The sequence below is a fragment of the Castor canadensis genome, chromosome 9 (genome assembly GCF_047511655.1).
Source record: "Castor canadensis chromosome 9, mCasCan1.hap1v2, whole genome shotgun sequence".
NCBI classification, from domain to species: domain Eukaryota; kingdom Metazoa; phylum Chordata; class Mammalia; order Rodentia; family Castoridae; genus Castor; species Castor canadensis.
Window position 1 is genome coordinate 9,333,066 of NC_133394.1, and position 27,038 is coordinate 9,360,103.

Below are 27,038 nucleotides of genomic sequence, written 5' to 3' on the forward strand. Positions count from 1 at the left end.
AGATAGGGTCTCAGGAACTATTTACCTGGGCTGGCTTCGAATCACAATCCTCCTGATCTCTGCCTCCTAAGTAGCTAGGATTACAGGCGTGAGCCACCAGCACCCGGCTACATCTGAATTCTTTAACTGCTCTTTTCCTTTAAATCTTCAAATTCCCTCCTTTGAAGAGAATAGGTAGAGTAGGTTAGGGGATATATTCCAAGGTCCTCTAGCAAACAGTGTCTGAAGATTTGTCTTTGTGAAAACTTAAGAGGTGCTTAAGCTACTTTTCTGAAAAGTACTGACTCCTTACATGGCCCATAAATTAAACCCAGGAGAAAGCATCGTATCTCTCCTCCATTTTGTGTCTGTCTTTGCTCTAAGCCATCCTCTCTGCAGTCACCTTGCAACCACCTTGGATTCCTGGAGAGACAGAATTGATAACATCTTCATGACCAGGGACAGAAATTACCCCCAACCTTAAAGCCTCCTCAGGGTGGACACCTTCCAGATAGCAACTCAGGAACCTCTCCCAGAATAAGAACTGTTACAATGACCAACCAGACCACCCTGTGATTGGGACTGCTTAACTATGCATGCCTTTTGTCCCCTGCCCCTACTTCTTTTCTCTACTTCAACCTGCAGCTTCTGTCTGTAACCTGAAGATGGCTGAGTGCTTTACTCTGCCTCTTCTCCCAGCAGGTTCCTCTTAGAGTGAAAGGGGCACGGAAGAGATGGGCCAGCGCAGGGAAAAAGCCCTGTGGAGGGGAGTATCTAGCCAAAGCCAGAACCCCACAGCCACTTAAAGACTGGGGGTAGATCTAGGAGGTCAATGGGGAAGTTCCAGGAAGGTCACTGGGCAGGAAAATCCTTATTTGGCCCTCTGACCCTCTGGAGATAACAGATTAAGGGCGGGTCATTCTTTGAGGCCTTGTGGGGAGTTTCTAGTGAATAGCTAAAGGTGGAAGTTATTTATGTTTTGCGAACCAGGGCTTGAGCTCAGGACCTTCACCTTGAGCCACTCCAGCAGCCCTATTTTTGTGAAGGGTTTTTTGAGATAGGGTATCTTGAACTATTTGCCCGGGGTTGGCTTCAAACTTTGATCCTCCTGATCTCTGCCTCCTGAGTAGCTAGGATTACGGGGGTGAGCGCCTGGGGCCTGGCTGCCACAGTTCTTTGATCTACTTAAATCTACCCTGAAAATGGATGAGTGCTCTGGCTCTTCCATGGCATATCTGGAGTCATGTAATAAATCTTTCTCTGCCTTAACTACATCTCTTTAACTAGCAATAGGGGTGAGTGGCTGGACCTCACAAGTGGAATTCCAGGAGTTTGCACCTTGGGTCCAAACTCTAGTTTCAAGAGTAAATATGTCATTTCTTAGCCTTACACTTTCCAAGCTGGGGGACATACTAGGTCCAGTCTAGCAACTTCTAATCACGATAAAGGATCTGGGTGGGCAAGATGGCTGTTAAAACAGGGAGGCGTCATCCAGGCCTACCCAAAACACAGGGACAGTAGGTGAGTTTTAGAACTTGCCTTTCGGCAGACAAGCTTTCCCTCTACCCAGCTAGGAGCCTAGGAGCTGGTAACATCTCAGAGATATTAACAAAGCCTATAGCTCCTTGTAACATATACATCTAAAAGGATCTGGGAGGGGGTGGCCTTTTAGGTTTTACTTCCTGGTTCCAATGTCTGCGTCTGGACCGTTAAATATTTAAAATAACACAATATTTCTGTCTCATCAATCCATCCTGCCTCATCCATTACTCATGGCCACCTAACACCACCAAGCCCGGCTGCATCTGGGTTTCACATTCACCAAAGGCCGGCTTCAGTGGCCCGAAGTGGCCCTCAGGTGATCTGCTCTGGTTTTTAATTTGGACATGTTGGCCCACCGTGCCCGGCATGACGGATATCCGCGTGGGGCCTTGGGGACGCCCAGCGACGCAGGGCCAGGGCGCTCCCGGGGCGGTTCCAGCCGGCGGGGGCGCTGATCGCGGCCAGGGCGCCGCAGGCCACGGAGCCGGGGTCACGTCCGGCGGGGCGGGGGGCGGGGATGTCCCCGCGGTCCCCCGACTGTCCACGCCCCGCCGCGGGCGACTCCAGCGTCTCGCGAGAGAGCGGGCGGCGCCGCTTCCTCTCGCTCCTTTCTCTCCCCGCCCCACGGTCGCTGCGCCGCTTCCTCCGGAGGGCGGGGACCCTGGACGTGGCGGGGCGGGGACGCCGGGCTGGGCGCGCGGTGGTCGGGCCGGGATCGGCCCGCGCTCCGTAGGTAGACGGGGGAGGGGGGGCGCACCTGGGCGCGGGGCGGGGCCGCGGGGGGCGGGGGCGCCACACCTGGGCGGGGGGCGGGGGCCACCTGGGCGTTGCGCAGAAGAGTCGCCGGGCCGCGCGCTCTCTGGCTCTCTCGCTCTTTCACTCTCTCGCTCCCTCGCTCTCTCGCTCGCTTCCTCCCTCCGGGGTGGGCTCATCGCCGGCTCTCCGCCGTGGTTGGGGTCGGCCGGCAGGATGATGACTTCGGAGATGGAGTCGTCGGTCGAGAGCAGCTTCTCCGCCAGCTTTGCGGTGTCGGCCTCCGGGACTCTGCTTCCCGCGCGCTCCCGCATCTTCAAGATCATCGTGATCGGCGACTCGAACGTGGGCAAGACGTGCCTGACCTACCGCTTCTGCGCCGGCCGCTTCCCCGACCGCACCGAGGCCACGATCGGCGTGGACTTCCGCGAGCGGGCGGTGGACATCGACGGCGAGCGCATCAAGGTGAGCTGGGCGCGGGGGCCGAGCCGCGCTTCCCGGGCCTGTGCGTGCGCTTGGCCTGGGGTGCCAGTCCAAGTGCACATCGCGGCTTGCCACACTCCCCGCCATGCAGGGGCCACGCTTTGAGTCTCGGGGGGCCCGGGGGGCCTCGGGGGGCTCGGCCTCACCGGCTGCGCGTCTTGGGCTGCGCTCGGTGGAACACGACCAGAGGAAAGACTGCAAATCCTCTAGCGGAGCAACTTCATTTAGCGTTGCCCACCAAGGTTTCATTCGGCGCTGCCAGGTGGGAGGGCTGCGGAGGTAAAGCCTGCTGCCTGGAAGTCCTACGCCTCCCGAGTACAGCTGTGTCGCCGTCGTTTCTCTGGGACATCAATTTATTTAGAGAATTTTGTTTTTCCCCACAAGACATTTTACATATGATGGAAAGCGTGTTTCTGAAGATACCGGGGTCTGAAGTCGGGGCCCTCCGATTCCTCTGCAGGCCTTTTTTCTTTTTTTCACATTCCCCAAAGTTTTCTTTTTCTAATATGCTGGTAGGCATAGCTTGTAAGTTTGTCACTGGAACCACCATTTTAAGCCTATAGCAACTGAGTTTAGGACAAATTTGGCATTACTGGGCCTCATGCTTGTTAGGCAGGCGCTCTACCACTTGAGCCACGCCTCCAGCCCTAGGGCAAGTTTAAGGCCACTTTAAAAAAAATACAAGAGCACATCACTTCATTTGCATTTCGTTTAAATCCTTGATGGGTTCAGCTTCCCATGGATTCTGCTTCCAGCAGCCTTGGGCTGGAAGGCTGCTTCAAAGTTTGGCACTCAGCTGTGCCACTGTTTCCATGGGCACCAGTTACCTTACCTTTCCCCAGATTACTCTGGTTTTGTTGGGTTTGCCGCCAGGAGTCACTGATTTTTTTTTTTTTGTTTTGTTTTGGCTTTGTACACACAAGCACATCTTTTGCCCAAGTAGAATTTGGTTTTGTCTTGGACATAAATACTTTTTTTTTTTTTTGCCATATTGGCGTTTAAACTTGAGCCACTGCACCAGCCCTATTTTTGTGAAGGGTTATTTTCCAAGGCTGAGTTTGAACCATGATCCTCCTGATCTCTGCCTCCTGAGTACCTAGGATTACAGGCATGAGCCATCAGTACCCGGCAGCACCTTTTATTTTGAAGAAAAGCCATGTGCTCCCTTTGGTTCCGGAGACCAGCCTTGTAGTCAACAAAAATGGCCTGGCACCATAGCCTTCCCGACATTTGGACTTACAGAAGTTCTGTTCCCAGCAGGCTCTACAGGCTACTAGATGGTGCCCTTTTCCCTTTTTTAGGTTAACTTTTCAGAGAGGGTCTCACTTATTTCTGCCCAGGGTCAGCCTCTGCTGGTGATCCTCCCACCTCCTGAGTAAGTTGGGATTACAAGTGGGGGCCACTGCACCCGGGTCCAAAAGTACTTTTTTCAAGACCAGCACAGATCATCTCCCAATTCCTCTTCCATTTTAGTCATTATTTGTGGTCCTGGGACTGGGGACAGTGATAGTAATAGCAGAGAAGGTATTAGGCTAGAGGAGGCATGATTGGATTGGGGCACTGGAGAATGTGACACACTTAGTTGCAAGCTGTGACCACAAGCCACTTCATAGCATGGGACCTAGGGGTTCCCCACTACTGTTTTTACCTTCTGATCTGTATTGGTGCTTGTCTTGACTTCAATCTGCCAGGGTGGGGATAATGGGGAACAGGCCTGCCATGGTTATCCTCTCATCTACCCTTGAGGCATGGAGTTTTTCAGTTCCCTGTTCCCCCTGCTCTGCTCTCAAAGCACCTTCACTATGATGAAGGAGAAATAGGCTGAGTTGCATCCACCCTCTCCAGGCCCTTTTGCCTTTTAATTTTAGACTTAAGTTTGCCATTGTCCCATTCAAGCTGTCAGTATTGGTCCTGTGGGTGCCCTGCACTAGGGAGTTAGAGAGGTTGGTAAGGTTAGGGTGCAGCTCAGTGGCACAAGGCCCTGGGTTTCATCCCCAGCACCACCATGAGAACAAGCGCAACAGAGCTGGAGAGATTTGCATACATTGCAGAGGAAAAGATAGGAGAAACGGGACATTTTCCACAAAAAACGGGGTTAGGCCTAGAAGCCTTCAGGGGAGTAGTTTGGCCATTTAACTATGAACAACTGAAGTTCTGAGAAAAGGAGCCCAGGCTTTGGAGCCCACCTACCTGGGTTCACATGTGAACCTATGCAAAAGGCAAGGGTTTGACATTGCCCACGTGTGGGAAAACAGTCCTTGAATTCCTAGGTTAAGGGTCAGTGATTGGGTCCTGAAGTCTCTGAACCACAAATGGCTTAATTCACTCCTGGACTGATGACTTAACCCATACTTGGATGCATGGGATAGACCAGTCATGGATTAATGGATGCTGTGGGTGTGGCTTCATCATCCACGAGGTTGCTATACAGGAAAAGATGTCCCACAGACGCTGGCTTGGTGCTCTTATACTTACCAGCCTCCAGAACTGTTCGCCAAATAAACTTCCCTTCTGTATAAATCACTTGATCTTGGATATTGTGTAATAGGCTATGTGTCTGACTAGTAGACTATTCAGGTTCTCTTTGGGGGCAGGGAGGAAGCGGCCAACTGGAGTTTGAACTCAGGGCCTCATGCTTGCTGGGCAGGAGCTTTGCCACGTGAGCCACTCTGCCAGCCCTTTGTGGTGGATTCTGAGCAGCTAGGATTATAGGTGTGAGCTACTTGGTGCCCAGCTCTGTTAAGTTTTAAGACTGATCCTGTGGGAACCTCTTGAGTGAGCCTCAGCAAACCAGGAGAGTTGGTTACCCTGGCCCTCAGGCAGGCTCCTAATATAGTAAACTTGCAGGCTGGTGGGGGAGAGATGAGGACACATCAGTCCCTGCTTTGTAACTGGGACCCTTTGGAAGGCTTTAACATTATTTTTGGTCGCGGTCACTATTAGCCCTGTAGCTGTGGACCAAAGAAGAAAGCAGAGATGGAGGAGGGCATGAGTAGAACCCGGAAAGGGAGAGAAACTCAGTGAAACAGGAGTGGGAAATCAATCGGATGCAGATTTTAAGAGATACTAATATTGAAAAACTATGCAACATGTTATCCAGTGTATACTTATTTGGGAGAGAAGTACACCGGAACCACAGGTGTAGTGGGTTTTTGTTTTTGTTTGTTTTTTCCTGTACTGGGGTTTGAACTCTGGGCCTTGCGTTAGCCAGGCCAGTGCTAGACACTGGAACTACTCCTAGCCCTTTTTGCATCTTGCTTTATGCAAGACCACAATCCTCTTATTTGTGCATCCCCAAGTAGCTGGGATGACAGGTGCCACTGCACCTGGCTCAGATGTGGTCTCAGATTTTTTTCCTGGGCTGGCTTTGGTCTGCAGTCCTCTCAGCCTCTGCCTCCCAGGTAACTAGCATTCTAATTGTGAGCCATTGTGCCCGGCTCAGGGTTGATCTGGTTGCGAGGAGTGAGTAGAAGACATTTATTCTGGAGTTATTCTTCTGATCTTTAGTCTAGCCTGTCACAGTGATGGGGACCTGGACACCGATTCTTCTTCTTCTTTCTGAGGTTCTAACCCTCTTGTCTCTAACTCCAAATCTTGAGATTTCTGAGACTTCTGTAGTAGGAAAAGATACAGCTGTGCTGGAAATTTTAAAGACAACACAACTCTTCAGTACTTCCTTTGCATATCTGGTAAGTGACTTAGAAGAACTTGCTTTCTTTCTTCCCTGTGCTGGCTCTCTTGCTGACCTGTGACACAGTGCCTCTGAAGTGTTCATGGGATTAAATCATTCCTGTGGAAAGTGAGAGCCTCATCTGAAAGGACCCTCTTACAAGTTTTTGGCTTAAAGCTGGAAGGCTCTAGATTCCTTTACTTATAAAGCAACAATCTAAGCTGTCTACACCTGTAATCCCATCACAGGGGAAGCAGAGGCAGGAAGATCACATGCAGGAGGCCAGCCTGGGGTACATAGTGAGAACCTGTCTTGAAACAACCCCTCCTCCCCCATCATTCTCAATGATAATTGATTAATCATTGATAATTGCGACTGAACAGCCCTGCTTTTCCAGATCAGTTAAACCACCTCATGAAATGTGACAATGTCTACACTGCTCATCTGGTTCTAAGTGTAGTACACTTATAATTGAAAGAGGAAAATCTTGGTTGCAGAACTTTGGAAGTTAAAAAGAATTATAAAACCAGGTCCTTGATTTGACTTTTAAAATCGAATCTCCTAGCGCTAATTCATTTTCGTTCCTTGCTCACAAGGAGCTACTTTCCCGTTCCTTCTGCAGTCATTTTGCAGTCACATGCACCATGGAAGCCAGGTGATTTGGGCTTTAGTCCATCCCCCCACTAGGGGTCAGCAGCTCCTGCTTGAATAGCTTACTTATTCGTAGTGATAGAAAATGGAATTTTGCCATTTTTAAGATGTTGATAGTAATTACGGGGAAAAAGTAGGGGCCCCACCTTTGGAGGGGTAATCAGTCAAAAAAGCCAATTTGTTAAGCACAAGAATTATATCCACTGCAAGGGGTGGGGTGGCAAACTGTTCTGGAGGGCTCATTCCCTTCCCTCATTTATTGATTTTGGTGGTATTACTGGGAAAACGCCTTGGTTCTTGGCATCCAGCAAGAGATGAGTTCAAGTTGGGTGCCACTGGCGCACACCTATAATCCTAGCAAATAGTTTTGTGAGACCCTATCTCAGAAAAAACCCTTAACAAAAAAGGGCTGGTGGAATGGCTCAAGGTGAAGGCCCTGAGTTCAAAGCCCAGTATCACAAAAAAAAAAAAAAAACAACCCCAACAATAACAAAGTGAATTCAAGGAAGAGGCAAAACATTAAAAAGCAATGGTAAAGTTTATTGGAAATGGAATTTAGCATAACTGGATTAAGTGGAGAGGAAACACTTGCTGCAGGAAATGGGGGTAGAGACTCAATGGGGTTCTCATCCCTTAGTCGTACACTTTGCAAGCTGGGGGACATCCTAGGTCCCGTCTAGCAACCTCTAATCATTAAGATAAAGGATCTGGGTGGGCAAGATGGGTGTTAAAACAGGGAGGAGTCATCCAGGCCTACCCAAAACACAGGGACAATAGGTGAGTTTTAGAACTTCCCTTTCAGCAGACAAGCTTGCCTTACCCAACCTTGTAGGAACTGGGCTGATAAGGATAACCCTGTCCTTGTAACTTGTAGACCTAAAGGGATCTGGGAGGGGTGGCTACCTGTTCTGGCTCTTTAGGTTTTCCTTTCTTTTTGCAATGTCTGAGTCTGGGCCGTTAGATACTGATAATTTTCCTGTCTCATCTATCCTGGCTTACTCATCACTCATGGCTACCTGTTAGGTTTGAACTCAGGGCCTTATGCTTGCTAGGCAGGTAATCTACTGCTTGAGCCATGCCCCAGCTGTTTTAGTTATTTTTCAGATAGGGTCTGAATTTTGCCCCAGGCTGGCCTGGAAGCAAAATCTTCCTCTCCTACCGCTGCCTCCCCTGTACCTGGGGTTACAGTTGTGTTCTTTGAGACAGGGTCTCACTAACATTTGCCTGGGTTGCCCTTGAACTTGCAACCTTCCTACCTCAACCTTCCTCGTGTTGGGGGTACAGGTATGAATCACCACACCTAGCTTCTAGACTATTTTTCAAACTTTGTTTCCCACTAATTTCCTTTAGGTTCCCTATGGGCCAGCCAGTCATTCGCTGAGCCCAGTGTTTGCTACTCTTTTCTCACTACATCTCTCTGTATTTTGCTCTTGTGACAGCCCCTTATTCAACTAGGGGTGGCTCTAGCAGAGTCCCCATGTCTCCCTCCTTCATACCTCCCTGCCATTGCACTATGCATGTGCCCCTCCCTCGCACGGGGTGGGTCTGGTGGTTCCCTAATCATCTTCCAGTTCCCAAAGCTTGCAATGTTGAGTGTGTGCAAAGATAGCTGCTCTGGAAATTCAAAGTCAAGTGAGGAAGGATGGAGGAGTGAAGGTAGTGAGGATGGGAGAAGGCAAGGCTTCAGTCCCTGCTTTCAGTAGGAAGAGGACTGTTTGCCCAGGCTGGCTTCAAACCTCAATCCTCCTGATCTCTGCCTCCTGAGTAGCTAGGATTACAGGCGTGACCACCCCATAGTAGAGTTTTATTGAAAGAAAAAGGAAAGTAAGGTGGACTCTGGCCAGATGGCACAGAAGCCCCAGTCTTTGGCAATTTATAAGGTTTAAGGGCAGACGGCAGGACAAATCTGGGCAGTCTTTAAAGGAGGAGCTGTGGTGATTCACAGGCTTAGTTGACAAGGCTTTTGTTACGTAACGTGGTTATTTTGTGTATGCGCTCATGCAATTCCCACCAATATTCATAAAGATCTTAAGAGGGCTTTGCCTGAGAGGTCAGATTGGACAGACTTCCCTTTTGTCCTATGTGAAGAGACTCTCCTGTCTTTTAGGGGATTTACATCTGCAAAGGAATTTACAGCTGAGACTTTTGAGGGTGGTACTGGGTGGGGACAAAGAAGAATCCAGCATGGGTGACCTTTTTGCTGAGTAGGGTGGAGTCCTTGAGGGCTTGGTCAGGGTCACAGGAGTTGGAGGGTGTGCTAACAGTCTGCTCCCTTTCTGCCTTAATTATGCTGTAATCACCTACTCATTTCAAAGAAAGTGGTTTTAGTCAAACAAAATTTACAACTTCTTGTTAGGGTGTACAGATTAATTTGTAATGCTGGAAATGAAATCCAAGCCTCACACTTGCCGTGCAAGTAACTCTACCACTGAGCTGTGTTTCTTAAATTTAACACTAACTGAGCAAGGGACTGCCACTCAGGGAGAAGCTAGACTTGAGGCTGGAAACTTGCCGCTTGGCTCTGCACGCCAGATGTACACATTTGTACTCCGAATACTAGAAGCAAAAAGTGCTTTTGAGCTGTTACCCGTGTTATGCTTGCAGTTGATTTACCACTTATCTTGTTAATGGAAGCTCTTACAGAGTTCCCAGGTGATCTTTCATTATGTTGGTTATAAGCAAAAAGAATAAAAAGGTGTTCTTTGGAAGAGCAGAGGAGAAGGAAATGCAACAGGTGATCAAAGGAGGAAGGGGTGTTTGGATTAATGCTTTTAACATGTTAGGTCAAGCAAAAGTCTCGTTTTGGGTAAACTACTAAAACTTTCATGAACAGTAAGAATCTACTTTTAGAGTTCTTGGGCAAGTGGGTTGCCATTTTTACTGGGATTTAAAGTAAAGATTCATAAAGAATTAAGAAGTATATTTCATCTTTAGATTTTAAAATGGGAGAAATATCTAAGTGAACACATTTGCCATTTTTCTTAGGATGCTTAAGTATTAAATTGAGTAAAAGTGCTCTGAAAATATGTTTTAATTTAACTTTTTGGGTTTTTGGCGGGGGAGACTGGGGTTTGAACTCAGGGTTTTGTGAACTTACTGTTGGTTTTTTTCCAGACAGGGTGTCACTGTGTAGCCCAGGCTGGCTAGAATTTTCCAACCTGCCTCAGCCTGCAGAGTGCTGGGTTTACAGCCTGTGCCACCACGCTCAACTTGGGGTGCTTTTATTTTTAATTTGTTAGTTTGGGTAAAAATAAAAAGTTGTATTCTTGGGCTGGAGGTGTGCTCGAGCAGTAGAATGCATCTCTAGAAATGCAAGACCTGATTTCAAACCCTAGTGCATCAGTACGGTTTTTGTTTTTATAGAAGGTAAGATGGAATTTTTTTAAAGAATTCTACACTTATTTTTATTGACTTTGCATATAGTCAGTTTGGCTAACATGTGCATATATGGTTCTACATTTTACTTTGACTGTTGAGCTGAGGCCTAGAAGTGCAATCATGCTGGCTGCTCGTAGTGGGCCTGGCAGGTTAGTCTGCTTCTCTGTCTGTGACTGAGCCCATCTGTAGCTCTGTTGCTTATATCCCAAAATGGATGTCTTGTGATTTACTGGGTCTTCAGGAATGCATAGACAACCTGGCACTTCCTGCATAAATATGAGTATAAGGATGCCATTCAGCTGCATGGAGGAGGAATTCAACGGAGGTGACTTATTTTCCTCGTGTAATGAGAGATGAGTCAGCCCATATGACCACCTGTGGGTGAGGGGCCAACTTCTGCCTCTTGTGCAAGGCTATCCTGATGCTTATAGAATAGCTGCTGTACTTCCAGGTGGAAAGGCATAGATGAGGCAGGGAAAAGACGTGTGCCACATGTTCTCTTTTCAAATCACAAAACAGTTTGCCTGGAAACCCTGTGAAGAAGACTGTGATTGGCTAGAATTGTGTCATTGGGTCCCCAGTGCTAAGAGAGATTGTGTAGTGTCTTCCATGTCTACCTGGAACAAAATTAGGTTTATGTTAGAGGGTTTTTTTTGGGGGGGAGGGTGGGGGTTATCACTGAGGCTTGACTCAGGGCCTCATGCTTGCTAGGCCGGCACTCTTCTGCTGAAGCCACTCCACCAGCCTAATTAGGAGTGTTTTTAAAATGAGAACTTTAGTTTAAAAACAGTGCCCAAAAAAAGATGAAAAGATCAGAACCGATAGAAGGTAGCATGGCAGAGAGGGACATGACCAGTATTTACATCTAATCACGTTTTAGAATTTATTCATCCAGTACCTCTTGGCCACTAGCATGGGATCTTCTGAAGCCCCTCAGTTTCACTCTTTCCACATCATTGTATGAGTTCCTGCTTAGTCTGTACTCGGAATATCCTCCTCCCAACAGTGCCTCATCTTTGACCTGTTTTTAGGGAGTACGTAAAGGTGTTGTTTAGAGGCGGGACGTCTCTACTATTACCATTTGTCCTAGGTCTAAGTATTTTTAATTAGATGAGGTAAAAATAGAGGCATAATTACAAAGCCAATAGGAATTAAACACGTGCACTTAATTATTAAAACCTGCTATATTTTCCACTTAACATTTTAAAGTAAATTTTTGAGGGATTCTTTTCATCCAAACAAATTTCACTTATTTCAATTTAGATTAATGCTAAATTTCTGAGCTGTGTATTATGATTTAGTGATATGGTAATTAGCATCATGAAGCCTAGAATCCGCAGATAGCACAGAAAGGATGTTTGGAAGGATTACCCAACTGGTGAAGGTCACATGAAGGTGATCCAGTTTCTCAGTGTGTGTCAATGGAGGGAAGTTTTCAGTTTTCCTCTTCATTTTCAGATCCAGCTCTGGGACACGGCGGGACAGGAGCGGTTCAGGAAGAGCATGGTGCAGCACTACTACAGGAACGTGCATGCGGTCGTCTTCGTGTACGACATGACCAGCTTGGCCAGTTTCCACAGCCTGCCATCTTGGATAGAGGAGTGCAAACAGCATTTGCTCTCCAATAGCATACCACGGATTCTCGTTGGAAACAAGTGTGACTTGAGGAGTGCCGTTCAGGTCCCCACAGACTTGGCACAGAAATTTGCAGACACACATAGTATGCCTTTGTTTGAAACCTCTGCTAAAAGCCCGGATGATAATGACCACGTGGAAGCTATATTTATGACTTTGGCTCATAAGCTGAAGAGCCACAAACCATTAATGCTCAGCCAGCCTCCTAATAACAGAATTACCCTGAAACCTGAAGCAAAGCCTGCAGTGTCATGCTGGTGCTGAATTAACGGTCTTTATTATACTGTCTGGTTTGTCCAAAATGCTCTTTCAGTATAAGTCGTAAGATTTCATTTTAAACAGTATGGTCGTTCTGACACCTCACTGTTTGTGATTGTCACGCACACTTTTGTATTTACTTAATCAAGCTTGTCACTGTGACCATGCAAGGATAGAGCTGATTTTCAAATGAGATTGAAAACGAAGTAAAGATAGACGAGTCACAGCATCTTCCTAGTGAGAGCCCAATGAAGGGAGAGGGAGCCTCATGGGAGCATGGTGGGATGGGAAGCCAGTAACTCCATCCCTGGGACTTGAAGAAGAAATACTGTTTTGTATAGAGCCTGCCTTAAATTGCAGATCCATTGCACAAAGTTTTGCTCAAGCATGGTCAGAGTAAAAAAAAAATAGATCAAAGCAAATTCCCCAAACTAAAGTTTTAATATCCTGCAGCTCAGAAGCTATGAAGCTTACTCAGTCCATTGCTGTGTTTAAAACCCCGTGGGGTCAGCCGAGTGTTTCCCTGCCCTTCATTTTGTGAAAATCTGCCTCCCTAAAAACAAGTGGTGCCTCAAAAGCAAGGTAAAAGTTACGGTAGCCATCCTAAAAGCAAAATGGCATGCAGTATGCTTGATTGAAGTGACAAGGTGACAATTTGAGAGCTGTGCAACTGTCTCCCGTCTTTTGCAGAAGTTGTGCTGCTTTGTGGGAAGGAATGAGTGAAGTAGGGGCGCCTATAGCGGGAGCATGCGCAGTGCAGCCCAGAGCTTCTCCCCCTCCCCCCTAGCATGCACAGTGCAACACCGAGGGTCTGTACTGTGAACATGCGCAGTAGAACGCCGGGGGGGGGGGGGTCTGTACTGTGAACATGCGCAGTGTAACACAGGTTCTGTACTGTGAACATGCGCAATAGAACGCCGAGGGTCTGTACTATGAACATGCGCAGTGGAACGCTGAGGGTCTGTACTGTGAGCATGCGCAGTGGAACACAGGTGCTGTACTGTGAGCATGCGCAGTGGAACACAGGTGCTGTACTGTGAACATGCGCAATGGAACGCCGAGGGTCTGTACTATGAACATGCGCAGTGGAACGCCGAGGTCAGCAGCAGAGCTTGTGTGCTCTTACCCTGTGGCGGCTTCCTCGGGACCACAGGCCCAGAACCAAGGGTCTCGCTCTGCACATCTACTGATGTGTCAGGCGGGTGAAGTGACTTGAAAAGGTGGCTCACGTTTTACTTTGTGTCTTTAAACAGTGAAGACCGATTTGAGAGCATCTTAGGCGTTGTCCCCTGGAATTAGCAAACGTGGGTTCCTGGAGGCCCTGGCTCTCAGCTCACCTGCGATCGAATGAATAAACGCTGGGTGAAAGGGGCTTGCGACCTCTGCCTGCGAGCCTTCCTGTGCCCCTGGGATGCACAGCTGCTACCGAATGTCACTTTGTTCCGCAGTGCTGGAAGTCACTAGCTAGGCAGCTGCTCTGCCGCCTGAGCCACTTCCTCTCCCCTTTTGCTTTCCTTGTTTTTCAGACCACGCTCTGGTTTTGAGTCTCCACTCCTGGCTTCAGTCTTTAAAACGTTTAAATTTTGTGGCCCAACAAACTATTGCTCCTCAGTATGAAGAACATATTAGATACTGAAAGATGTCTGTCCCCAGTGATGAAGTATTTGAATTTTGAATTTAAGAAAGTGTGCTGGCCTAAGAAGCTATTTACACAAATGGGATGTGAGCCATGCACTTGAAAGCATCCGGATAACTGCAGACAAGTCAAGGAAAAGTGATTCGGTATTTTCAGAATGGGAAACCAACTGGATGTGTATGTGATCTAATCCAGTTAGGATTTTCGTTTAATCATGGTGGTTCTCACTGGATAATTTAGTTCAAACAATAAATTACCGAAAGTAATAATTACAAAATGATTATGCAGCTTTAAATATTAGAGCTGAAATTGGCTTTATTTGCAATTAGAGATCAAGCTAGAAGTGAGGATTAAAAGTTGTTTTACATTTTGTCTCAATTAGCATTGATTTGTAACTATTTTTATAGAACATGACAGCTGTAGTGATTGTGATGGGTGAAATTGTTTTTTAAAGAAGGGAATCTATTGCCTTTTTAAAATTGGAGAAGGAAAATTCAGAGACTTTCTAAGTACATCTTTTTCATTCAGTAGTTATGTGCTTTTAAAAAACTATTTTTTCTTGTAAGAAGTTAAGTATCCTTTACAGATCTGTACAAGGACTTATTTTTTCACTTTAGTATTTATTTAAAAATATTTTTATCTCATTTGCAACAACTTGCCATTTTAATTTTTAGTAGGTATGTTTTTATTTTAGAAACGAACTTAGGTGAATGAGAATAAAGCTTTTTAGATATACCAAAATGTTTATAAAACAGCTAATTGTTGAAATCACTTCTGAAATGGTGGCTATCTAGTAACAATTTTTTGAAGCACAAATCACATTTTGTAAATCTCAATTTAACTATGACTTTTAATTGAAACATCGAATATGTTTAAGAAAAGTTGTAATTTGAGACCATCAAAGGAAACTACCCCCAGAATTGAATGTAGTCAGCTATTAACAGCAGTACTTTATTGAAAGAATATTGCTAATACACTTTCTCATAAATCCAAACTAAAGTTAGTTTTGCGAGGAACAATGTCACTCTTACATTTCCCCCATGAAGGACAATAAAATCTTTGTACCGGGAAGTGGTGTTTTGTTTCCTTTGTTTACTGGCTTGAGTAGAACCCCCTTGCTGGTTTCCAGGTAATGTATGTAGGCTGAGAATTACTCAACCTGTAATCTGAAAAATCCAAAATCCAAAACTTGTTCCACTATTAAAATTTTTGGATTTTGGATTTTTGGATTAGGGATAGGCAACCAGTAAAGTCTACCAAAATACTCCAAAATAAATAAAAATCCAAAGTCTGAAACTTTCTGGTTCTAAGCATTTTGGGAAAGAGATGCCCAGGGACACTTCAGTGCTGACAGCAAATATTCTGAGAGCTGCTCTGGAGGTGGTGGGAGGCCTCTCCAAGAATAGAAGTAGTGGCCAGGGTGGGGGTGCAGAGTTGCAGGGGTCAGAGTCTGTTACAGGAAGCTGGCAAGACAGCTTGTGGGTCAGCTGCCAAGCTGCCACGCACAGTGGGCAGGACTGTGAGGAAAGGAAGCTCCGTCTACAGCAGCCCACTAGTGGACACAAAGAAATGGACTGATTGTCAGTACCAAGTTGAAATTTCTAGGATAAGTGGACTTAATTGACCTGGCTATATAGTCAGATGCCTGCCCAAGGCCAATAGCCAAAAAAGAAAATAGGATATATCCATATTTTGGGGTGTGGAATTTTTAGGAGAGTGAAAAAGGGTAGTTGATGTAACTGCACAAAAGCAGTTGGATTTCATTATTTAGACAATGGGTAGCTAATGAAAGCATTTGGCAAAGTACAGCATTAGGTTTATGTGAAAATTCCAGTGGCCATGGGAGCTTGTGGGGATGAAGCCATGGTGACAGTCAGTTTACTGTAATAGCCTCAGAGAAAAAGCTTGAACTGTGACACTGACTGTACAGATTTGAGATATTTCAGAGTTAAAATCCCAACTGAGGGAATAGCTTGGTGATAGAGCACATGCCTAGCTTGCACAGGGCCCTGGATTCAATCCCCACACACAGGAGGCCTCAGGATGAAGGTCTTGTTATCCTTCTGCCTCCATCCCTGAGTGCCGAGAGTGCTAGGATTACAGGCAAGTACCACCATACCCAGCCCGGTTAGAATTCTTTCTGAGAGTACTGGATAGGAGGGATTTGGGTAGGAGAGAGAGCACCAGAGAACTGCAGAAAAACCCCAAGACTTGTACTGGGTATCACTGGAGCATGTAGGGGAGGAGTCTACACAATGCTCAGACAAGGAGTGAGGAGTAAGATCAGATCAGATCTCACGAAGAGCTGGGAGTTGGCATCTCCACCAAGCACAGAGAAAAGATTGTAAAACTCAGAACATGCGTGCAGCCCTCCAAAGGGTAGTGGGGCTAATTTAGGACCTTCCCATACCAAACTTAAAAGCAAGCCCTGGAAGCATATGAAAACTCAATGCTCGGTTCAGTGCTCCTTTCGGCAGCACTGGGGTTTGAACTCAGCCTCACGCTGGCTATGTAGGCGCTCTACCATCTAAGCCCCTCCCAGCCCCAAGTTTTCTTTCTTGAAAAGAGATTGTCCTTGCGTTGCCGCTACCTCTTCTGTCCTGTCTGGCGTGTGGGAGGGAGGCTAGAGTTGGCATGGATGCCTCGTAACTACAAAACCATGGCACGGTACAACCAGTGCGCCAGCTCAAAATTCTTACTAGCGGGATTATTCCATTGTTGGGGGATTTGGGTACATGTCGCTGAGTTTAGTCCTAACTGGAAGAACACTTCAGTGCTATGTGAGGCAGACGCGGGGACACTGTGCCCGAGGCTTTTCAACAAAGTTTGCACTAACCCAATCTAGAGGCTGTCTGTGTGGCCAGGGAGCCAATTAGGGTCCACATGTTTTTCCAGTGTGCCAGTACCTGGGGAAGAACTTTCCGGAAGAGCTTGAGTGGATGTCTTTCTGTCCTCTAAACCTGCCCCTGGGAAAACATCTTTTTAGGGTTTAGATGAAATATGCCTGAGGCATGCAGACAATCCTCCTAAGTAGCATCCTAAGAGCAGAGCAAGCAGGTCCCAGATACTGTGCAGCGACCGCCATGGTCCCAGGCTTCTAGGACTAGATCATGTGCAAGTGAGAGGTAGAAGGCTGTGTAAGCTAACATTCTTTGGGGTTAACTGATACCTAAATTATCTTAAGAAAGTACATCTAAGCTGGACGTGACGGTGGTGCACACTGTAATCCCAGCACTTGGAAGGCTGAGCAGGTTTGGGATCAGCCTGGGGTATGCGGTGAGATCCTGTCTCAAAAACAAACAAACAAAAAACCAAAAATAAACCTCCACCCCTCATAAAGATTAAAAACAAAAAGAAAGCATATCTAGTTTCAGATTGTCAAGAATTTGTCAGTCCGTGATAAAATTGGTGGTATAATTTTACTACTGAATGTAAAACAGTATTTGCGGAAATTTGAGACGAAATAGGTAGAGATTAATCTAATCTAGCCCTAGATTAGGCATCTCTTCTAGATGGTGTAAGCAGAGGACTTCTTGGAGGAGTTAGGTACCTTGCATAATCCTTAGGAAAGCTGGGGTCAAGAAATGGATGCTGCAGAGCATCCAGGCAAGGTCACTGTCACCACTGCCTCGCTTCAACTCCATGACACTCAGGACCTATCAGCAGCATGTCCCCAGAGCTACCCCAGAAGTACTGACCGTCCCTTCACAAATGGTAGCAAGTGGACCACCTCTCAACCTCCAGCCTGGAGGAAGTCTTGAGAGACACTGCTTTTCACCTTCCAGGTTCTACAACAGAAAAGCAAACCAGAAGGAAGCAGAGAGGCGCGCGGTGACTCAGTCATAGCACCTGCCACAGAAAGTGATGCCAGCTACGCCCGAGAACACCTTCCCTGGGAAATGCCATGTGCATTTCTGAAGTTTTTCCCACATGCAAACTGAGGATATCCTTGCCAATTTGAGGACTTCTTATATTTCCGTGAGCCTCTCATGCAAATGTAAGACTTGCACTGTTGAGCACTTCTTGGAGGCTGTTCTTCCATTGCACACGCACAGATGCTCCGTGGCCCGCATTACAAATTCTGGGAACATGAGAACTTGCTCACGGAGGGCAGTGCAGTGTTGACTGTAAATTAGACAAGGAAGGGCTGTCTGAGCCCTCATCCATCACCTGCATCTCTTCTAGCCCCCTGTACCTTTGTGGTCTCAGCCCTCCAGAGACTCATCCTCAAGGCTCCCAAACCTGTTCCTAGAGACTTCACTTTGCCCCTGAGTTCCTGAAGTGGCAGCTGCCTGGGTGCCACTTCAGGAACTCAGATGTGTCAAATCCAAGCTCATAGTGCTTCGTCAAAACCTCCAGTTTCTGTCTGCAGCTTCAATGGCCCTCGTCTTGCACATTCTGTTTCCTGCTGACATCCATCACTGCTGTTGCCCACGCTTGCCTTGCCCTTACTTCCTGAGAGGGGGTGCCACGCAGACCCTGGAGTCAGGCTGGGTGGGGACTGCACCCCAGATGTCCTGACAGTCAAACCTTTCCTGCTTCAGTTTTCGTGTTATTTATTTATTTTGGTGAGGATCGGGAAAATTCGGTGAATTACTGTAGATGTAGTACCTATGGTTGCAATAGTAAACCCCCCAAAACTGGGTAGTTAAACCTACTACTACTTATCATCCCTCGCTGTTATGGGAAGAATGTGGGAGCAGTTCAGCAAAGCCCTTCTGACGTGGGGGTCTCTCTGAGGTCGCGATCATCTGAAGGCCTGGACAGATGGGGTGTAGTGTCTGCCACTCCTCTGGCCTCCCTCTTGCTCTCCCTGTGCCACCTCCTCAAGCTGGCTGGACTTCTGCATGGTGGCTGGAAACACGCAGAGCAAGTGGCCCAGATAAGCTTGCAAAGCCCAGGCCTCTCCTAACTCAGTACAAAAGTCACTCCCTGGTCACCTGGAGTGGCAGTTGCTAAAACCAACCTGGGCTTAAGGTGCTAAATTGTATCCATGCATGGGAGGCCTGGCAGAAAATGTGTGGACCTTTTAACACCCACTACACAGTAGTATTTTGTAGCACTCACATGGCCCACGGTTTATCACCGTAATCAAAACGCCTGTAAAACTGAAAGATGGGTCACTTATTTTTCTCTCGCACAGACCTGATTCAAATAGTTGATTGTTCTACCTTAATAATTATTTTTATGAAAACAAACACACTTGCTCTTCCTGGCAATGTTTGGAACTGCTTCCATCTGGTGTGCTTTTGTTTCTAACGCCTGTGTCACCCAAAATTCACCTTTAAAAGTTAGCATTTCCCAAACTTTGATTTACATTAGGCTTTGGACCTGTTTGTTAAAAGCATAACTGTGATACTTAATTAGTTTGCAGGAACAATTTACAGACATGCCAGTCGAACAAATGAATTCCTATAAAACCCTTTGCATCACTGGTGGGTGAACCGAAAACTCTGGAGTGGGGTTTAATAAGCTAGGTCTATGATGGAGCGCTTCTTCTTTCCTTTTTTTTTTTTTTCCCCTCCCTCTATTCGGATCTAAGGATCTTTTAAGGTAATTTTCTTCCCACTTTGCCAGTCATTAAATGCAACAACATAAACTGAGTTCAGAAACAGACCTTCATCTTGCCTGCCATGAACAGTTAAAGCAAGACTTTTGAAATAATGAAGCATATTTAATCCCTGACTTTGATCTTAAAATATTATCAGCAAAATAGGCTGGTATGTGTGTGTGAATAAACAAGTTTTTCCTGGACTAGGTGAAAAAGGAATAAAATTAAAGTTATTTTAAAAATTCTTGCTGGCATGGTGGCTACATTGCCTGTAGTCCCAGCACTGGGGAGGCTGAGCAAGAGGATAGCAAGTTTAAGGCCAGCTTGGGCTACATCTGGAGACCCTGTCTCAAAAACAAGAACAAAAAATACCTAAATATATATATGCAATTTTGTGTGCGTGTGGTATTGGAGTTTGCACTCAGGGCCTACACCTTGAGCCATTCCACTAGCCCTTTTTTGTGATGGTTTTTTTCGAGATAGGATCTTGAGAACTCTTTGCCCGGGCTGGCTTCGAACATCGATCCTCCTGATCTCTGCCTCCTGAGTAACTATGTATATAATTTTGGGTGGGACTGGGGTTTGAACTCAGGACTTTGCACTTGCAAAGCAGGCACTTTATAACTTGAGGCACACTTCCAGTCCATTTTCTTCTGGTTATTTTGGAGATGAGGTCTCGTGAACTATTTGCCTGGACTGGCCTGGAACGGTGATCCTCGCCATTTAGCCTCCCAAGTAGCAAGAGTTACAGGCACGATCCACTGGTGCGCAGCTTAAAAAGAAAATTCTTTATTTCATCTTCTCATTCTTTTAGATTTCTAGCCTGTATGTTTCTGGATCAACTTCATGTGATTAATGGCTTGCGGTCATTATTTTAGATGAACCAATGAGCATGCAGTGGGAGCACTTACTCGCTTTTCTGAGAAGGGTGTGTGATCTGCCTTTGAAGACTCCTGACATAACTCCTTTCTTGGTGCTCTGTAAACCAGACTTCACTGTTGTGTCTCCTTCAGCTTCGTGGCCTCCTGGCTTTGGGTCTCCTCTCTGCGTGGAAAGAAGCCCTCTACTTGGGGATTCATCTTCCTAGAGTATCCTGGTGGAAGCAGGAGCAACTTCTCACGGACACTGCACAGTGGCTTTGGCTGTGTGTTGAGTCTCCACAGACTGTGGTCAATTATCTTGTTTCCTGTACGGTTGTCTCCCCAATGCATTTTCCCTTTGAGAATCACTCATGTCCTTAAGTATTCCTCTTGATTCTTTAAATTTGGCTCTAAGGACTTTCCAAGAGAAAAATTTCCTGATGTAATGGTTGAGACATGCTTTGTGAAAATGAGCAATTTGAGCCCAGTGTGCTGCTGGGACCATATCAAATTGGGATTCTGCTGAGAACGTGTCTTCTGAGGGTTTTGTTCAATGAGAATAAAAATAAAGACACTCAGCTTTTAACTTCTTTGCTAAGATTAACAAAACAAAGCAGTATTCCTTCATTCAAAAGTCAGGCACCAGTGACTCATGCCTGTAGTCCTAGCTACTCAGGAGGCAGAGATCAGGAGGATCCTGGTTCAAAACCAGGTGGGATTGAGTTTGAACTCAAGGCTTTGCACTTGCAAAGCAGGTGTTCTACCTCTTGAGCCACACTTTTAGTCCATTTTGCTCTGGTTATTTTGGAGGTGGGGTCTCAAGAACTTTTGGTCTGGGCTGGCTTTGAACCTGAGATCCTCCCAATCTCAGCCTCCCAAGTAGATGGTCTTACAGATGTGAGCCACCAGTGCCCAGCTGACAAAGTCATTTCCTTACACAAACCTCCTGGCTGTCTGTTGTGTTGTCTTTCTCTCATCCCCTGGAAATTTACTACAGCCGGAATCTTTTATGGCCTTAGGAATTAGCTTCAAATTACACATGTTGCTAGATGCTGGTCGCTCACGCCTGGAATCATAGCTCCTCAAGAGGTAGAGAGCAGGAGGATCTCTGTTCAAAGCCAGCCTGGCCAAATAATTCTGATTGACCTTATCTCAAAAAACCCTTCACAAATATAGGGCTGGTGGAGTGGCTTAAGGTGAAGGCCCTGAGTTCAAGCCCCAGTACCACACACACACACAAAATTACACAATAGTGATTTCAGACACAGTCCACAGCAGAAACAAAGTAAAAGAAACAGAAAGCCAGCAAGTCTCGCAACTGTGCACCTCCACCTGGAGCTTCTGTGCAGTCAGAGGGGTCCTGTCACTTCTCACAGACTCCTTGCAGGGGACCCACACGTGCAGGCATAAGGCTGCTGTCTCCTGGAAGCTTCTGCCTCTCGCCTTTCTTCCCTTTTTCTTGCTCGGAGCCTCAGGACTTCTCACTTACAATTTGGTGCAGGATTAGGCTGGTTTCTGTCTTGGCACTGGGCTATCTTATTCTATTTTTTTTTCCTTGCTGTATAGAGGTTTGAACTCAGGGCCTCATGTTTACTAGGCAGGTGCTTTACCACTTGAGCCACTCCAACAGCCCTTTTTTATGAAGGGTTTTTTTCCAGATAAGGTCTCAAGAACTGTTTTCCTGGGCTGGCTTCACACTTCCATCCCCCTGATCTCTGCATTCTGAGTAGCTAGGGTTACAGGCTGAGCCACCAGTGCCCGGCCCCAGCACCCTTATTCTATGTCCTATTCTCTGCAAGGTCTCTTCTGTACTGGACCAAGGCTCTTTCAGACAACTCATGAAAAACTTGAGATGCAAACAAAAAAGATAAATCCCAAAATAAAATTCACAACAAAATTAAGAAGCATTTAATTCAAAGCCTACACACTAAAACTTATGGTGACATTATTAATTGTAAGTGCCACTTTAATAAAAATAGTAATTACATTTGGGACTGATTAGTGGTGGATTAGAGTATCCGCCTTCATAGCTTTCTAAGCCCCCACCATGCTTGCTGGAGCTACTCACATCATCACAAATGAAGTGGTCACTTTAAGTAAATCATTTCAGAGGCAATTTAAAAAAAAAATTTTTTTTTTAGAAAACATTTACAGTGCTATGGGTACATTTTAATAATACTGAGTTTTCCTGCCAAGATTATAGTAAAACTTTTATTTAGGTTTTCTTTAATGTCTTGCAATGAAGTTTTTATCATTTTCTTTTCATTTTCTAGGACAAGGGTCTATGTAACCCAGGTTGACCTTGAATTTTGGATTTTCCTGTCTGGGCCTTCTGAGGTCTTGGATTACAGGCATATCCCATCAAAGTCTAGCAACAAGCTTTTTTCTTAAAAGACTTGATTTCTTTCTTTCTTTTTTTTTTTTTTTTGGTGGTAGTGGGGCTTGAACTGAGGACCTGACACTTGCTAGACTTACTAGGCAAGTGCTTTACCACTTGAGCCACTCCATCAGCCCTGTTTTATGTTGGCTATTTTTTGAGATAGGGTCTCATGAACTATTTGCCTGGGCTGGCTTTGAACTGCAATCCTGATTTCTGCCTCTTGGGAGCTATGATTACAGGTATGAGAAAACTATATTTTTGTTGCTTTTTAAAGGTATTTTAAAGATTTTTGATACATTGATTGTTGCTAATGTACAGAAATAAAATTGATTCTAGCTTAAGGATATAGTATCAGGAGCAAAATGAAACATCTGTTAATTGTTGGAATTTATTCTTGGATACTTTTTGGTATAAATAAGTAACCTAACCATATCCTCTGCAAATAACAGCTCTTAAAAATTCTTTCCAATCCCTATGCTTTTTATTGTTCTTGTTTCTGAGACAGGATCAGGCTCACCTTAGCCTCCAGACACTCCTGCCTCAGCCTTCTAAATGCTGGGATTACAGGTATGTACCACCACACTCAGCTTCCTATGCATTTTTTACTCTTATCTCCTCCTCCTTCTCCTTCTTCTTTCTTCTTTGAAGTACTGGGGTTTGAACTCAGGGCCTACACCTCCACCAGCCCTTTTCTGTGATGGGTTTTTTCAAGACAGGTGTTCACAAATTATTTCCCTGGGCTGGCTTTGAACCTTGATCCTCCTGATCTCTGTCTCCTAAGTAGTTAGGATTACAGGCGTGAGCCACTGGCACCCAGCTACTTTTATCTTCTTTTACTGCACTGGACCAGATGTTCAACGTAATATTAATACAATGATGACAGTGTTTTCCACTACATTCTGCTCTGACCAATCACAGTTGCTCCCCTACTTTTTTTTTCTTTTTTTTTTTTGCCACTAAGTTGGCTCCTCCAGTTACCTCTAGCTGTGAAGTCACCCAAACATTATGCCTGTTTTTGTTAGCTTGCTATTCCTGTTAGCTTGCTGTTCTCTGTTGTCTAGCCTCAAATTTCCTTTGATGAAGAATAGACGGGGCAGTAGAGCCTTGGAAAACTAAAAGCACATCCTTGGGCTGGTGGAGTGGCTCAAATGGTAGAGTGCTTGGTTAGCAAGCATGAGGCCCTGAGTTCAAACTCTAGCGCTGCCAAAAAAAAAAAAAAGTGAGCCTCCAACTCAACTGAAGTTCAACTTCAGGGAATAGATTTTAAGCCATGCACCACTGGCTCATGCCTATAATCCTAGCTACTCAGGAGGCAGAGAGAGAGAGAGGGTCACAGTTGGAAGCTAGCCTGGGCAAATAGTTGGTTAGACTCTGTCTTGAAAACACCCTTCTCAAAAAAGGGCTGGTGGAGTGGCTCAAGGTGGAGGCCCTGAGTTCAAAGCCCAGTACCACAAAAAGAAAGAAAGAAAGAAAGAAAGAAAGAAAAAAAGCACATCCTCCTTGTGTATATACATATATATATATATATATGTACAACAGGCCCTCGCATCTGTGACCTCAACCAACTCAGATCAAAAACACTTAGGGTGAGGTCCCAATGGCACATGTCTATAATCTCAGCACTCAAGAGGCTGAGGCAGAAGGATTTCAAGTTCGAGGCTGACCTAGGCTATATATCAAACACACACACCCACACACAAAAAACCAAAAACGAAACAAACAAAAAAAGAATAGATGGTAGAGAGAGATTCTTGGGGAAGGCTCACTCATTTGTTCAGTGAACATTTGCAGTGAACCAGACAAACAAAGGCTGTGCCAGTGATACACCTGTGCTGGTGGCAGAAGATTGATGTACGGGATGAGGAAACAAAGCAGGTGCTGACATGAGGATCAGTGGCGGAGGCCTTCTAAGACCTCTAGTAAGGGCAGAGGAACTGGGTGTGGAAGGGCTGGAGGAGAGCACCGGGGAGAGGACTGTGCAGGTGCCATGGCCTGCAGCTAGGGACACGCTGGGCAGTTTGGGGGGCTGAAGGTCTGGCTGGAGCACAGTGAGGGAAAGAGGGACTGCGTGAGGCTGGACAAGGAGAGGCTGGCCTGCTGGAAACAGTCTGCATTATTCTAACTGTGGTGGGAAACCCTTGAAAGGTTCAGCAGGGTGACAGCACAGTCTTCTTGCTGTTGCAAAAGCTCTCCTGGTTGCTGTGTGACAGTGATGGGGAGAGGGGAGCAGCTGGGGAGTGAAATTTCTTTTACACAGCTCTTCCTTCTGCCTGCCCAGCCCACTGTCCTGTTGGCCAGAACCAGTCTGGTGGCCAAGCCAACCCTAGCTGCAAGAGATTCTTGGAATGCAGATGTTTTAGGTACAAGAAGGAAGGGAAAAGATGACTTGTGCATGGCTTGGGGAACCAATCTTTAGTGTCTGACGCTGTTGTTTTTAAAGCAAGCCTGTGAAATGGGTGACTTTTTTTTGAGATAGAGTTTCACTATGGAGTCCAGGTGGGCCTTTGCTTTAGCACTGGGATTATAGGCGTGCATCATTCCCTGTTTCTTTTTCTGATCTTTAAAGGCTCTGAATCTGTATTTTGTCATTGTACTATGACTGCTCCACCTTCGAGGACAGACTTATTAACCAAAGTCACAAGACCAATATTCAGAACAACTTGCAGTGGAGTCACAGGTGATGAAGAAAGTGAAGGCCACAGGGACAAGGGGACAGTGCTGCCCAATACAGGGCTTGCTCCCTGAAGGCAGGTGAGCAGGTAATCAGAACAGAGATTTCACCTGTCAAAAGGTGCGGTTTAATGGCATTTGACACTTCCATTTCACAAGGATTAGATAGTGGCTCAAGAAAGTCAAGAAAGGTTAGATAGAATTAGGACAGGGAACACAGTTTACCTCTGCGACTCTCATTTTATAGCTAATAACCTTTGGTGTTTTAAAATTTTCTTTAAAAATGTTTTATTGCAGAAACTTAGAAACCTATAAAAACACACAGCTAAGGTAAGGAACTTCCTGCTACCCACCAGTGAACTTCCACATCTGGCTAGTCTGCTTTTATCTACACCTCAACTGCTTCCCCGACTGACCTGTGTTATTTTGAAAAAAGTTGCAAACATCCTGATTGCTTTAAAAGATAGTTATTCCATCAAGTCCTTCTGGTTTGAGAGTCAGTCATGTTTTTCTTTCTCTTGTGACTTTAGCCATCTTTGTTCAGATATTAAAATGGCTCCCTGAGGACAATTTTTCAGTTTGTGGGGATGCCTACGCCCTGAGAATTGCCACTACTTTTAGGCAGCGTACTTTCTACCTGCTTTTATCTTCTCTCAGTTACTCAAACCCATTGTTCAGAGCATCAGTTATTGGACTCACTGCACAGCAACAATGTCAGGCTGTCTGTGTCCCCCCTAGGGGACTCGATCAAGATGTGAGCAGGGGGGAGAAATGACCGAAGCCTTGTATGCACATATGAATAATAAAACAATAATAAAAAAAAAAGATGTGAGCTCTCTGGGAATGGAGCTCCAGAATCTGTGGGTAACAAACCCCCAGGTGGTTATCCTGCCTGCGGCAGGTGGAGAGGCACCTGGCCCGGGTTTCAAGGTGCCAAGGAAGCAAACCATGGTGCTGCAGAACTGGAAAGGAGATTTCTAGAAAAGCAGCTGCAGTTTTCTAACGCTTTCCTCTCCCCCTCCCTGGCTCTGGCTTCTCCCTGGGTCAGAGGCTCTGAGCCTGGCAGCTAATGTGCCACTGTGGCTGCCCCAGGGGAAAAGGGCATGAACTTGGAAATAGCTGATGACTGCTCAGAGGTCTCTGTCCTTCGGTAGCTGGCTGTGTGTCACATTCTGTGGGCACGGTAGGTCTTAGTGACGTGTACGGTCCACGTGAGCACACAATACAGATACACACATATGCACGCATACACATGTATTCAGACTCACATAGCGAAGTGCTGGCATGGAAAGAGATCATCTCTCCATCCTCCTGAGCGCTTTTGTGGAAGTCACTGTGGGACAAGTGTGGCTCCCTCAGCATGTCCCACCTCATGACAACTTGAATGTGGCTTGATTTTCATTTCCAGCCCTGTTTTGAGGTCCCTGAGGCTTTTCTGTTTTGGAGCAATCTTCCTCTCTGCCAGGGGGAGCAGGTAGATTCTGGAATCTGGCGGAGATGCAGGATGCTGCTGGTGAGTTGAGGCCACTAACTGTTTGAATTCTGTATGACTTGTGCATAAGGTGCAGCTTCCTCTGGGGGACCACACCGTG

The 27,038-nt window shown here is 46.0% G+C and overlaps 1 protein-coding gene across 3 annotated transcripts; it reads left to right on the plus strand.

Annotated features, from left to right (window-relative positions):
- The first annotated feature begins 1,798 nt into the window (after positions 1 to 1,798).
- Rab33b (RAB33B, member RAS oncogene family) lies at positions 1,799 to 25,905 on the plus strand. 3 transcript variants are annotated; one of them, XM_020171479.2, is made up of 3 exons: positions 2,099 to 2,250; positions 2,490 to 2,739; positions 11,915 to 15,056. In XM_020171479.2, the coding sequence occupies exons 2-3, from the start codon at positions 2,491 to 2,493 to the stop codon at positions 12,353 to 12,355; spliced, it is 690 nt and encodes a 229-aa protein (XP_020027068.2). In that variant the 5' UTR covers positions 2,099 to 2,250; position 2,490; the 3' UTR covers positions 12,356 to 15,056. The 3 variants fall into 3 exon arrangements, with proteins under 3 accessions (XP_073897290.1, XP_020027068.2, XP_020027069.1); XM_020171480.2 differs by having other exon boundaries at positions 2,149 to 2,254; XM_074041189.1 differs by lacking the exons at positions 2,490 to 2,739; positions 11,915 to 15,056 and adding an exon at positions 20,550 to 25,905 and having other exon boundaries at positions 1,799 to 2,250.
- Positions 25,906 to 27,038: the final 1,133 nt, after the last annotated feature.